This window comes from Pezoporus flaviventris, unplaced genomic scaffold (genome assembly GCF_033815535.1).
Source record: "Pezoporus flaviventris isolate CSIRO_AGI_PZ_B2104156 unplaced genomic scaffold, CSIRO_AGI_Pfla_v1 ptg000188l, whole genome shotgun sequence".
NCBI lineage: Eukaryota > Metazoa > Chordata > Aves > Psittaciformes > Psittacidae > Pezoporus > Pezoporus flaviventris.
The window spans coordinates 1107030-1120297 of record NW_026892736.1 but is presented as its reverse complement, the minus strand read 5'-3'; the positions used below and the strand labels follow the sequence as shown (position 1 = coordinate 1120297).

The following is a 13268-nucleotide window of genomic DNA, read 5'->3' as shown; positions in this document are numbered from 1 at the left end:
CTTTCTCTTGGAAAGCAACTTGTGAATATGGAGCCAGTGGAAAGAAACTGCTGCATGCAATGAGAGCTGCCTTGGAAAACGATGTGGAGTGAAAGCCTACAGCTGGCAGAGCTCTGGTCAAACACCATGCTCTGTCCTTAACTGCCTCAGCAATCTCTGTGCCAGCTATGAATATGCACCCATTTCCAAATGGCTTTACAAAGAAACCTTCACTGCAGGACTTGCTTTACCTTCTCCTTCTGTTCCTTGCTCCTCCAAAAATAACAGCCTACCAAGAGCCTCCTTCATCCCTGCTGGTTCAAGTCCTCTTTCTGCACCTTCCTCTATCTCAAACATTGCTTCTCCTCAACACGTCTCTCTGAAAAGAAGGTAAAGGAGATGGAAATGGTCTTGGGATTGTAACATCCCAGTACATTCCTGCAAGCACGTATGGGCAAAACAGCACATCCAGTAGCTGTGCCTGAACTATCAGCTGTTGTATGCCCATGTTCCTACGGTCAGTGATGAGTCCCATTCGAGAGCAGTGCAATTTTTACAACAGAAAAAGAGGAAACCAGAAAACTCAGCCTTAAGAGAAGGCTGCGTGGAGACCTCAGAGCAACCTTCCAGTATTTGAAGGGGGCTACAAGGATGGTGGGGAGGAACCCTTCATCAGGGACTGTAGTGACAGGACAAGGGGTGATGAGTCAAAACTGAAAGAGGGGAGATACAGGTTAGATATAAGGAAGAAGTTCTTCCCTGTGAGGGTGATGAGGCACTGGAATGGGTTGCCCAGAGAAGCTGCGGCTGCCCCATCCCTGGAAGTGCTCAAGGCCAGGTTGGACATACTTGGAGCAACCTGGCCTGATGACCTTAAGGTCCCTTCCAACCCAAGCCATTCTGCAATTCTATGATTCAGTGAAACCAATTGGAAAGAAAAAGAGCTGCCTGCAGCCATCTAACACCCCTGGAGAGCTCTTCATCCCCTAACTCATCTTTTGGGTAAAAAAATAACTTTCATTGGTCTATACAAGTTATAAAGACTTATGCTCATGCAGCATAAATACTACAATATAGGGAGAAGTTCCATTTACATTTTATGGACCCTATTCTATTTGATAAATAGCCTAAGGAATTCTTAAATAATCTAAGAAATAATTAAGTCCAGTCAACAAGCTGCATGCTCATAAGTTATCTCCCCTCAGCTGGCCTCAACACGTCCATTAATCACGTCTAGTTGATAGACCTTCAGCTCTCTTTACACCACAGGGTATTCCCACCTCGGCCAAAACACTGAACTTCACCACCCTGTCTGGTTTTGCTCTAGACTCAAAGCTCTTTTTCATAGCAGGGAAGATATTTTCTCCACTCCAGGTATCCTTAGAGCTCTTCACACAACTGCTTTCCATTTCTAAAAGGCTGGAAAACTTCCTCAGCGCTTTGTGATGATGCATTCTCAGGAGGAGAGAAGGAAATCCATCTGGCGTATTAGGGCCCAATTATTAACCTCTCCTACAATGTTTATCAACATCCAAATTGCTAGCAAAAAAGGGCAGGTTTAAATGCCAAAATATACAGCAGCAGCAGTACTAATACTCTTTAACATATAGAGGTTACTTAATAATTTCAGAAAGCACTGCAATGATTACTAGAAACACATCCCAAATTATTTTGATGAATTGGGAGCTATTGAATGGCTATTTTGAAGTAAATTTTAATCTGCTGGAGAGCTACAGGACACATTTTTAAGTACTTGATGCATTAAAGCTCAAAATAACTGGTGTCTGTACATAAGGCAGGAGGAGCACGCATGGTTTGCCTTTACCAAACAGGTATGTGCAGCCAACAGCAAACCAACAGAACTGATTTACACATCTGACCTTATCCTGCTGCTGAAGACGGCACCAAGGTTTAACAAGCCACAACCCACCTTATTTATAGCAGGGGATGCTATTTTTCATTGTGTCTGTTTTAAGAAGCTACTTCTTGGCTAGCACAAACCATCTGACACTATGTAAAACAGTGGCAGCTTCCATAAACACATCAGTCTAACCAGAGGTCTTTTGGGAAAGCAGGTATTAGTATATTTGTCTGGGTTTGCTTTGTTTGGTCGGGTGTTTTAACTTGGCTTTGGTTTGCTTTTTCGGGTTTAGATTTGCACGTCCTTCTTGGGCACAACATCAGATAAAGGGAAGAAGTCATCTTGCAGGTATAGAAGATGGAGCTTTAAGCAAACACACCAAAAATCATGGGACACATGATGAAACTGGAATGGAAATCAGTGTTATTTTGACCTCTGCTTCCCCTATACTATTTTCAGGCAGGAAAACAAGCTCCTCCAAAGGCAGGGAAGTCTGAGCAGGCTGTAGCTATGAGTAGGACTGGGGACCAAGCATGGTGTTGGCCATGGTGATTCCCTCCATTCTTAGTTCTCCTCTTCTGTAGTCTCTCCACTAACCTGCTCATCTTGACAACGTAACTCATCAGAAACACCAACATGAATTAAAATCAGTGTAGAGCAATGTGGACACTATGTCTGGGAACCAAACTGCCCTTTGGTGTCTATCAGCTGCACTGATGAGAACAGCTTCCATGCAACACAGAGAAACCTAAATAAAGAGTGTCAAAGCTCTAAACTAAACCCCACCAAACAAGGGTTTAAAAACCCAAAGCGGTTTTATCACCCCCTAAACCACGATGTTGTCACAGGAGACTTCCAAGTCCAAAAGCATAAATAAGTGCAGACAACAGTGGGACTAAGGAATGGAGGAGAGACCAAACGGCCTCAGCGCTCTGGCCTGCAGGTGATCACTGTGGAGGACAAAGTAGAGAGTGATGAAGACAACATGGAACACAGGAGAGATGCTGCACCGTTAAACTTCTTTCTTGTTACATATAATGTGAAGATACTCCCAAGCTCTTCCTTTTCCTCCAAAAGGGCTTCAGACTGTACTTTAGACATTATGCACTAATGCCATTTGTGCTGCAGCAAAGAAAATACTTAATAAGCAAAAAAGAGTGAATAACATATCTGCAGCACAACTTTAGATCTGAATTATTGACACAGGTCATTCCCACTTATTGAAAACACCGGGTAAACGCTTACAGCCAGGAAAAACAATATCCAGCACATTAAACCATCTGCCTGACTTGCACAGAGACCAATACTGCTCTCTCATAAGTCATCTGAGGAACTAGGCCAAGTGTTTGCACCAAACTAAAATTACACTGTTCGATATTCGGACCTTAGGAGAGACACAAGATGTTTGATGTGATGAAAACACAAAACTGGCAACTTTTGTTCCATTCAGGAAACAGGCCCATTTCTCTAACCATCACTGTGAGACTAAGATGGAACTAGAGAAAGCCAGCGATGAGCACCCTCAGAAGGATGCCTGAAGAGGAGATATGAAAAAAAAGACATACAACAGTTGAGAAATGGGGTAAAACTATGCATATGAGGGCCCAGAAGTGCAGCAGAAGACATCAGAACTCCGCAGTAAATCAGTTAACAAAGCTTAGGATAAGATTCTAGAAAAGAATCAGATTCCAACTGGTTTGGGTTGGAAGGGACCTTAAAGCTCATCCAGTTCCAGGGACCCCTTCCACTAGAGCAGCTTGCTCCAAGCCCCTGTGTCCAACCTGGCCTTGAACACTGCCAGGGATGGGGCAGCCACAGCTTCTCTGGGCACCCTGTGTGTGCCAGCGCCTCAGCACCCTCCCAGGGAAGAGCTTCTGCCTAAGAGCTCATCTCAGTCTCCCCTTGGGCAGGTTCAAGCCATTCCCCTTGGCCTACTGCTACAGGCCCTACTAAAAAGTCTCTTGCCATCTTTCTTATAGATAGGTGTGGTGGCAGACATGGATTTTTTGAAGATAAGGAAGCACACATACTTACTAGAGATGGTCAAAATAGCTCAAATTATCTGCTGAAAAACAACACAAAACTCATCCCCAGAGAAATGACACAGAGATGATCCAAGGGCTGGGAAGCCTTTTGAGGAAAGGCTGAGAGAGCTGGGACTGTTCATCCTGGAGAAGAGAAGGCTCAGGGAGACCTTGTCACCATGTTCCAGTATTTAAAGGGTGGCTCAAAGAAGACGGAGACTCCCTTTGGACAAGGAGTCCCATGGGAAAGACAAGGGGTGATGGGTGCAAGTTACTGCTGGGGAGATTCCAACTGGACCCAAGAGGAAAATATTTGCCAGTGGGAGCAACCATCGGAATATTCTCCCCAGGGAAGTGGTGATTCCCCAGTGTTGGACACAGTTAAGATTGGGCTGGACAGGGTCCTGGAACATCTGGTCTAGGTGATGCTTTGCCTGGAAAGGTTGGATCAGATAACACTTGAGGCTCCTTCCAACCTGGGATTCTAGGAATATCTGTTAACCCAGGACATCTGTAAAGTAAAGAGCTATGTTATGAAAAGCAAAGAGGAGGAAACAGAAAAACCCAGCTTGCCTGCAATTCATCCAGCTCTGCAAACGTTAAGAACATCATTGCTCCTGCAGCTCCAATTACAGCGCAGTATTAATGACCCCATAACTGCACCGTTCTACCCAACCTTTATCCACTGACATTTTCACAGCTTGAAATAAAACGCTAACATGATGCAACGTAAGTACTGGTAACACACAGCCACATGCCCAGCTTTGTATTGAACACTGACTCCAGAAGGAGCTCCACAAGTAGAACAGCACCTCCAGACATAAGGAACACCCCACCTCTAACCCACAGTCGTCTGGCTCTTCATGAAATGGGAATCAAATCCAGCAGACCCGTTTCATCCTGCCCCACACTGACGTTGTTTAATGCATAGTCAGGTTTCTGGCTTCTCCATCACATTAGGTGCCCCACCACGTCCAGCCAATGCCTGAGATACCCCATAAACTCAGCAGTGCTGGAGTCTGGCAATCCAGCTTGGTTTGCAGTGCCCATTGGAAGGACTGACTTGACCTCAATCATCACCAGTGACACTGAAAACCTAACCCCCATGTTTTGCTACCTGGTTTCCCACAGCTCAAGGCACAGCTGTTTCTTCCAGCAGCATGGTGGAAGAGCACATTTAGGATGGGGTTACAACGGAGGATGTGGCCTCTAGAAGATGCAATGTGCCACAGCATCACCAGCACAGAAAAAAATCCCCTGAACTACCTGCAGAATGGCAAAATGAAGCCAGACCCTTGAACATGCCAACAGAAAGTCATTCTAAACATCCACTTTCCAGAACAAACTCTCTTTTTGTGTCCATCATGGTAAAACATGGAACAGGCTGCCCAGAGACGTTGTAGATACGGCATCCCTGGAGGTATCCAAGGCCAGGCTGGATGTGGTTCTGTGCAACCTGATCTAGTTGAAGACATCCCTGCTCATTGCAGGGGGGTTGGACTAGATGACCTTTGAAGGTCCCTTCCAACCCAAACTATTCTATGACTGTACTCCAAGTACTGATACTTATCTCAGTTTCCTGGTTAGAGGTAGCCTGTGCCCCAGAGGTGGTTTTACCAACTGTCTTTAGGCTTTGCAGGAAACATTTTCATTGCCTCTACTCCGTGTGTAAATGTTCAGCCAACTCCATCTCATTAACATCACAGGGGGCTATCAGATATTACTTATTTATGATCTAACTTGGATTCAAGTGTAATTACGAAAGGCACCCTGGAGCATTAAAAATGCCAGCGTTTCAATAGTCTCCCCTACAAATAGCAGAGATGGATCATGCTGTTCTAATATACTGCTTAATTAGTGAGTTGTAAAATAAAAGAGGAAAAGGAACTAAGCAGTAGCTACAGTTAAAGAATCAAAGCGCTTTTAATACATCATAAATGCTTCCTTGGAAAACACCAATAAACTCTCTTCTCCCAAATACACATTTCCTTATTCTTTTGGCATAGTAGGTTCTTAATACTGCAACATTACTTCTCAAGAAGCTCCATGGTAGCAGTGATGGAGGGAAGGAAAAGCACTGTTGACTACCTTCAGCCTGACTGACTGTTGGACACGTATTTTCAGCTGCATGTGCTCATCGGGATTTATAAATCACCTTTCTTCTGCTTCAAACTATGATTCTCTTCCAACAATGGAACTGGAGGAATCACTCTTACTGAAGAGTTTCAAACTCTCATAGGCAGGTGGATCTGGGTCTGGAAAGAACTATGGGAGATTTTTATAGTGTGGATTGATCTTATGCCTTCGAAAAGGAATTAAGGAACCAACTGCTTCCCCATTTGTTCTCCTTATAAGCAATTACCTGCCACCAAGATTTTTAGGGAAGACCTCGACTGTCATGGATTCAGCAGAACAAATGCTTAAGTCTGATCCAGGAGTGAGCATTTACACCGTATCAGTGGAAGCAAAGTGGTGATCCCAGCCTGTTGTTCACCTGGGACTGTACTAAAGCACATTCAACTCTGCAAAAGCTACATCCTAAAAACATAAAACTGATTTAACCCACTTGTCTGAAGGACCCATCTGAAGCTCCTTGCTTTACCTAAATTTAGCATGAAATCCCTGGAGGTGTTCAAGGCCAGGCTGGACAGAGCCTTGGGTGACACAGTCTAGTGTGAGGTGTCCCTGCCCATGACAGGGGGTTGGAAGTGGATGATTTTAAGGTCCTTTCCAACCCTAACTGTTCCATGATTCTATGGTACTATTCCCACTGCTCATTTTTAAATGGGCATCATATTGCCTCCCTTAACCACATTTTAAGATCTGGAGTACTGTTTACTCCATGTATATCCCTTTGAGGGACTTCTTATTGATCAAGTATTGGTTTATATATGTGGAGTATTAACAGTTCCTAAAATAGAGGCTAACACAGTAGATTTTGAAGCCTTAGAGCAATGTTCTGCTCTGCTTCAGGAGATATTTAACCTCTTTGTTAGGGCTATATGCTTTCTGAAGGCTGGAAGACAAACCAAGTATCGAAACTGAGTCTGTTGGTTCCAACTCCTGTGGAATCACCCATTTGCTTCACACCACAAATGAACTTCACCAAGCAGCAGAAGGACAGGAGGGTGTTTAGCTCCAACGCTGAAATGTATGCTTGTGTTTAACTTGACGTGCTCTCAGAGTCCAGCTGAAAACCAAAAGGTGCCACCTAAAGAGCCTGAAATCAACCCATGCTTAACTCTTTGCAAAATCACTTCCTTACTTTATGATTTGTGTCTAGTAACGTAGGAGTAGCTGCAGTTCCTCCAAGTCACACATTACTATGGTAGTAACTCAGGTGTCTTCTATAGCACTTTAGAAGTTCTCCATGTCAAAACGCCCTCCCCACCTCCAAACTCCCCTTCCTTGCATGCGCAGCACAAGATGCACAGATGGGCATCCAATTTTCTCAACATATTTCCTCATTAAATACTTTACACGGAGTGGAGATTGCCCTTTTCTGGGCTGTGATGCAAGCAGGATGCTTAAGTAAAAAAAACCCATAACCAAAGAAAACCAACCACCGCACTCGAACCCAAAGAGCCTTCCTGAAGAAGAAACATAAAGGAGAAGTACCTGAAGAATGTCACAAAGAACTGTACCAGGTCCATAAAGTTGCTGTGCTGCGAGAATGCAATCTGCAAGAGAAAAGCAAATGCTTTCAATTACTGAAAAAGGAAATTCATATTTCAGCTGCCTTGTTGCTGGGCTGGAAAATGACAATAAAACACACCTTTACTTCAGTCAGGTAACGTTTTTGTTAATTTGGGAATAGCACTGAAATACGCTGAGGGAAAAGAAAGCAAACTGTAAATTCCCATCATTTTGAAACCATATACCCAAGAAATGAGCCTACACAAGGAACACCTCTCCCTGCGACGTCCCAGGAATAACCTTCAGTGCACATTAACTACCATGGGGAACGCACTAGCTCAAAAAGTTAGAACACAGGAGTTTCATGAAGCTAGAAACAGAGCAGCTTTAATCGGTGTGCACACGGCAACCCAAAGTACAGCGTTACAAGTTCCACACACAGGCTCCCATTCAAGCAATATTCATACATTGAAATCTCCTTGAATAAGGAACTTACACTGAGAGCAGCAAAGAGGCATGAAACACAGAAGATAATAGATACTGTAAAAACAGCTATGGCATTCATCTTAACTCACTTTCCTCCAATCCACTCCAACTGCAAAGGAAAGGGGAAAACAACCGAGTATTTTGGATGAAAAAAAGAGGGAAGAAAGCGAACAGGAAATTGGGAGGTGGTCGGAGGCAAAGGGAAAGATTAGGGAGCCTGGTTGAAAATCACAAAGCCGAGGGGAGGCAAGCCAACAGAAAGCAATATTAGGAATCAGAAGTTCTTTCCAGGTACCTCCTATTTCCTCTGACTATCAATCTCAGCACCACAACAGGGCATTAACTCTTTCAGGAAGGAACTGAGCTGCTTTCAAAACCAAACTGAAAGCTGCACTTCCCAAAGTTTTCCATGGATATTGAACTCATTTAAGGCGTTATTCCTTGTTCTTTATTTCCTTAATAAACTGCATTGCACGGTACCATTAGCATAAACACAAACCCCCCCCTCCCAGCAACAGTCACATTCCAAAGCTGACAAATACATGCAAAAGGAGTCATTGCTTGGATTTCTCTTGCTCTAGAACACCTTTTCTTGTCGTACTTGCTTTAAATATCCACTGTCACTTGGCACAGAAGCTGCCCAAACCAATTTTCTTGTAAGCATAATGAAATGCTCTAAAGCCTGAAAGCTTTTTACAGCGCATAACTTCGGTTTCGCTGGAAAGCGAGCTCAAAACCTGCAGACCAGATGCTGGGGACCTCAGTTACTGCAGCCTACAAGAGACAAGAAAACACCCAGCTTCTTGCTGATCTTCTTCTTTATAAAGTGCTTCCCAATAGCTTTCCAATGAGAAACGGAGAGCACGATTTCACTTGGTGCTCTAAACCGCAGAGAGATGGGTTTATATTCACGGAACAATCCTGGTGCTTCTTTAAGGCAAAGGATTTCCTTCCTAAAATCACAGAATCATAAACTAGTTTGGAAAAGCCCTTTCACATCATCAAGTCCATCCGTTACCCCAGGACTGCCCAAGTCCACCAATACCACATCCAAAACCCCAAACATATGCTCAGCACAAACACGGCTTGAGAATAACGATGATGCTGACCAACTATAGAAGATGCATTTCAAAACAAGGACCTTATTATGTACCAACAGCTTACATTCAAAACTAAAAGACCTCATTAACAGGCCAGTTCTTTGAAGACAGCCAGACCAGTTTCTGTGATGGAAACCAAAGCCTGCTCCAAATTAGAAGAAGAAACAAGTATCTCCTCATTTCATTTGAAGAAAGGTTCTATGAAAGATTAATGAGGCTGAAATCTCATCTCTCAACTCACCAGAGAAGGGCTCCTCATTCTTTGATAATACAATTGTAGGAAACCAATAAAACAGAGAAGGAAAATGTGGGTTTCTTCACACAGAAGCACTATAAATGCTTTACCCATGCTGGTTCTTCTCCCTACCTGTTGGAGCTCTTCTCCTGCAAGGACCAACTGAGGATCTGTGCCTCATACATGGGTTAAAAAAGCAAGAGCCTAGGTTGGTTTCTGCAATTTACTTCTCACAAGCTGAAAACACTTTCTGCTATTAAACCTGACCAATCTGTGTCACAGGCAATTTAGTATCATAATTGTTAATGGCTTGCTTACTTAGAGCTTAATTTCCCCTAATATAATCTGTTCCTAGGACTTAATTAATTCAGTTACAGGGAAAGTTTGGTTGGAAATAGCTGTGAGAAGTAGAAGGTTCAGTTTGGATACAGGAAAAAGATGGCACAAATTCCTTTGCAGTATGGATTTTTAATTACGTTTAAATGACAGTAGGAGATTCATTTAGCCATCCTCCAATCAACTCCTTCTGTACCAAAGGAATAAGCAGTGTAAAAAGCAGGAAAACACCGTGTATCCCGTGCTGGGCACTGGGAGAGCCTCCACCAGGTCCTGAGCAGAACTTCAGCTCAGTTGCAGAAGCAAACTGCTACTTTCATAACATCCATGTCACAGAACCAGGGGATGCTTTGGGTTGGAAGGGACCTTAAAGCTCCTCCAGCTCCAACCCCTGCCACGGGCAGGGACCCCTTCCACTAGAGCAGCTTGCTCCAAGCCCCTGTGTCCAACCTGGCCTTGAACACTGCCAGGGATGGGGCAGCCACAGCTTCTCTGGGCACCCTGTGCCAGTGCCTCTGCACCTTCCTTCAAGGATGCTTTATACTACATTTTTAGGAATAAATGCAGCATCCCCAAGGAAGTGAGATGAACAAAACACCCCAAATTTAATTACATTAATTCCAGGGAATATTATAAAGCCAGTGTTTATCTGATCTGAAGAAGTACCTGCAAAAGCAAACCAGCCAACCACGCTTCTTTTAACGCCCCATCACTTGAAGCATGGCAGAAATCTGGCTGCTTTCTAGATGAACAGAAATCGCTGGCTATGGAGCGGAGAAAAGTGTAAAGTTCTGAGCTTTGTTTTCTTCATTATTTGATTAGCATAAAATACTGAGCCAAGGAGAAAATCTGGCTGCCTTTACACCTCAAAAGCGCCCTGGTTTTGTAATCAGCACGCACACATTTCAAAGGAGTTAACGGCCAAGTACTCGGCCACAAAATCTTCTGAGTAAAGGGAAAGCAATTTGAACCCAGCTGATGTTCCAGTAACAGTTGGTATTTCAAACTCCAAATGCTTCTGGAGTTAAAACTACAGCCTATGACTACTACCAGTTTTGACAAACAAATTAGGATGATTAAAGCCCAAGAGCTAGTTTGCATTAGTACCTGGGTTTGTGCTTCAAGAGAAAGGAAACCTGAGAATCATTCCAAGAGCACAATTCTGTACCCAAAATGGGTCCAGCTGACTCATACTCAAGTCCTTATTTTGAAACAAGTTCACTTGAAGCCTGGAAATGCAACCATAATGTTATTTAAGCCTCGGTTCTTTTGATTCCCACATGCTTTGAACTCATTAAGAAGTGCTTGAATTTCATATACCTCTAAGAAAAACTTACACCAACCCACTGAGAAATGCCGTAGAAATGTGGTTTTTCATTAAAGCAAGAAACAAATTTGAGTAACTCCTCCCACTTAGCTGTTATATATAATATATATTAGTAATGATATTATATATATGGGTATGTGTGTATATATATATATATATATCGCATCACAACACAACCCTTCCCACTCGTGCTGAAATCACAGAATAGTTAGGGTTGGAAAGGACCTTAACAGCATCCAGTTCCAACCTTCCTGCCATGGGCAGGGACACCTCACACTAAACCATGGCACCCAAGGCCTCGTCCAACCTGGCCTTGAACACTGCCAGGGATGGAGCATTCACAGCTTCCCTGGGCAACCCATTCCAGTGCCTCACCACCCTCACAGGAAAGAATTTCCTCCTTAGATCCAATCTAAACTTCCCCTGTTTAAGCTTTAACCTATCCCCCCTTGTCCTGTCACTACAGTCCCTAATGAAGAGTCCATCCCCAGCATCCCTATAGGCCCCCTTCAGATACTGGAAGCTGCTCTGAGGTCTCCACGCAGCCTTCTCTTCTCCAGGCTGAACAGCCCCAACTTTCTCAGCCTGTCTTCATACAGGAGGTGCTCCAGTCCCTGATCATCCTCGTGGCCTCCTCTGGACTTGTTCCAACAGTTCCATGTCCTTTTTATGTTGAGGACCCCAGAACTGCACACAATGCTCCAGGTGAGGTCTCACAACAGCAGAGCAGAGGGGCAGGATCACCTCCTTCGCCCTGCTGGTCACGCTCCTTTGGATGCAGCCCAGGACACGGTTGGTTTCTGGGCTGTGAGCACACACTGAAGCCGGCTCATGTTCATTTTCTCATCAACCAACACCCCCAAGTCCTTCTCCTTGGGCTGCTGTGAATCCCTTCTCTGCCCAACCTGTAGCTGTGCCTGGGATTGCTCCAACCCTGGTGCAGGACCTTGCACTTGGCATGGTTAAACTTCATAAGGTTGGCATCAGCCCACCTTACAAACGTGTCGAGGTCCCTCTGGATGGCATTCGTTCACTCCAGTGTTCCTATATGCATATATTGCACCACAACATAACTGTTCTCACTTGTGCTGGAAGTTTCTGTTATTTTAGAGAAATAAAAGCCCAACTAATAACCACAGCAGGGATGGGGTAAATCTCTCTCCAAACCTAAATAATTTCTACTACTCCACATAATATTCTAATATCATACATAGTATCAGTACTCCTAACCTAAACTTCTTAACTGAACTCCATTCGCAAGAATGGCATTTTCCTAACACATTTTGGTACATTTTGGGGATCTAAATGGTTGAGAGGACACAAATGAAGACAGAAAACACTGTTTTTACAACTTTTCTTTCCCTGCTAACAATTCAGGGGCATTTATATGCTGGTTTTTTTGCCTTTCTCAACAACTGTATTAAGTGACTCAGTATCAGTGCTGCCTTTCTTCTCAAACCCTACTTTGCATTAGGGATGAGGGAAAAGGGAAATTGGAAATGATATTTTCAAGAGGACACACTCTTAGAATAGAATTATGAAGGAGAGGAAAATGGAAGTCTAATTAAGTTATGAAACCAGAGAAGCACAACAGAGAAGGCACAACGTGAAGCAGGCTAGGGAGCTCGGTGCTTGCTGTGCGTTCAGGAGATATCAAAAGGTCCCTCCTGCTCCATCCATTAACCTCAGCTAGCAGGTGGGAGGATGCTACAGCACTTGTGTTTTGAATGTCTATAGGACCACAGCATGGAAAAGCACAGGAATTCAGGGATTTGAGGCTGTTTTGCTTTTGTATGAATACAGCCCCAATGACAAAGTTAATGAATGAAGAAGTAGCAGGTAATAGTGGAAGCCTGAGAGCTCCATGGGCTCTCAAAGAGACAAAGCCAACAGCCAAACAAGCTGCAGGTGACATGTACGTACATCTTCCTCTATTTCTTCCTCAGCATCTCCATTGCCTCTTCTTTTTTATCCATTTTTATGGTTAGAGGCAAGGATTCAATCTGACCTTGGAGAACACAGACAAGAGCAACAGGATGCTGTGGCCTGAATGCTGAGTGCCTGCACTGCTGTCGAAGGACCTGATGAAAAACAAATGGGTTTTAAGCATTCTTGAGCCATGCCAAAGTCATCAAAACATTCATTCTGCCCTCTGTGATAGTGATGGTGGTGAAAACTGCTCTTCTGCTCAAGAGAAACGTCGTTCCCTGCTTCAGGTCTCCTTTAAACACAAATACAACACGCTCTAGTAAAACACATAGCAGAGAACATGTGGTGCTCTTGG

At 43.9% G+C, this 13268-nt stretch overlaps 1 protein-coding gene across 1 annotated transcript in view; it reads right to left on the bottom strand.

Moving 5' to 3' along the window:
* The window catches only part of ATRN (attractin), a 173396-nt gene that overhangs the window by 37614 nt on the left and 122514 nt on the right, over positions 1-13268 (bottom strand). Inside the window, exon 25 of the mRNA XM_061440957.1 lies at positions 7483-7544. Coding sequence (XP_061296941.1) covers positions 7483-7544 — 62 coding nt within the window. The remainder of the gene's footprint in view (positions 1-7482; positions 7545-13268) is intronic.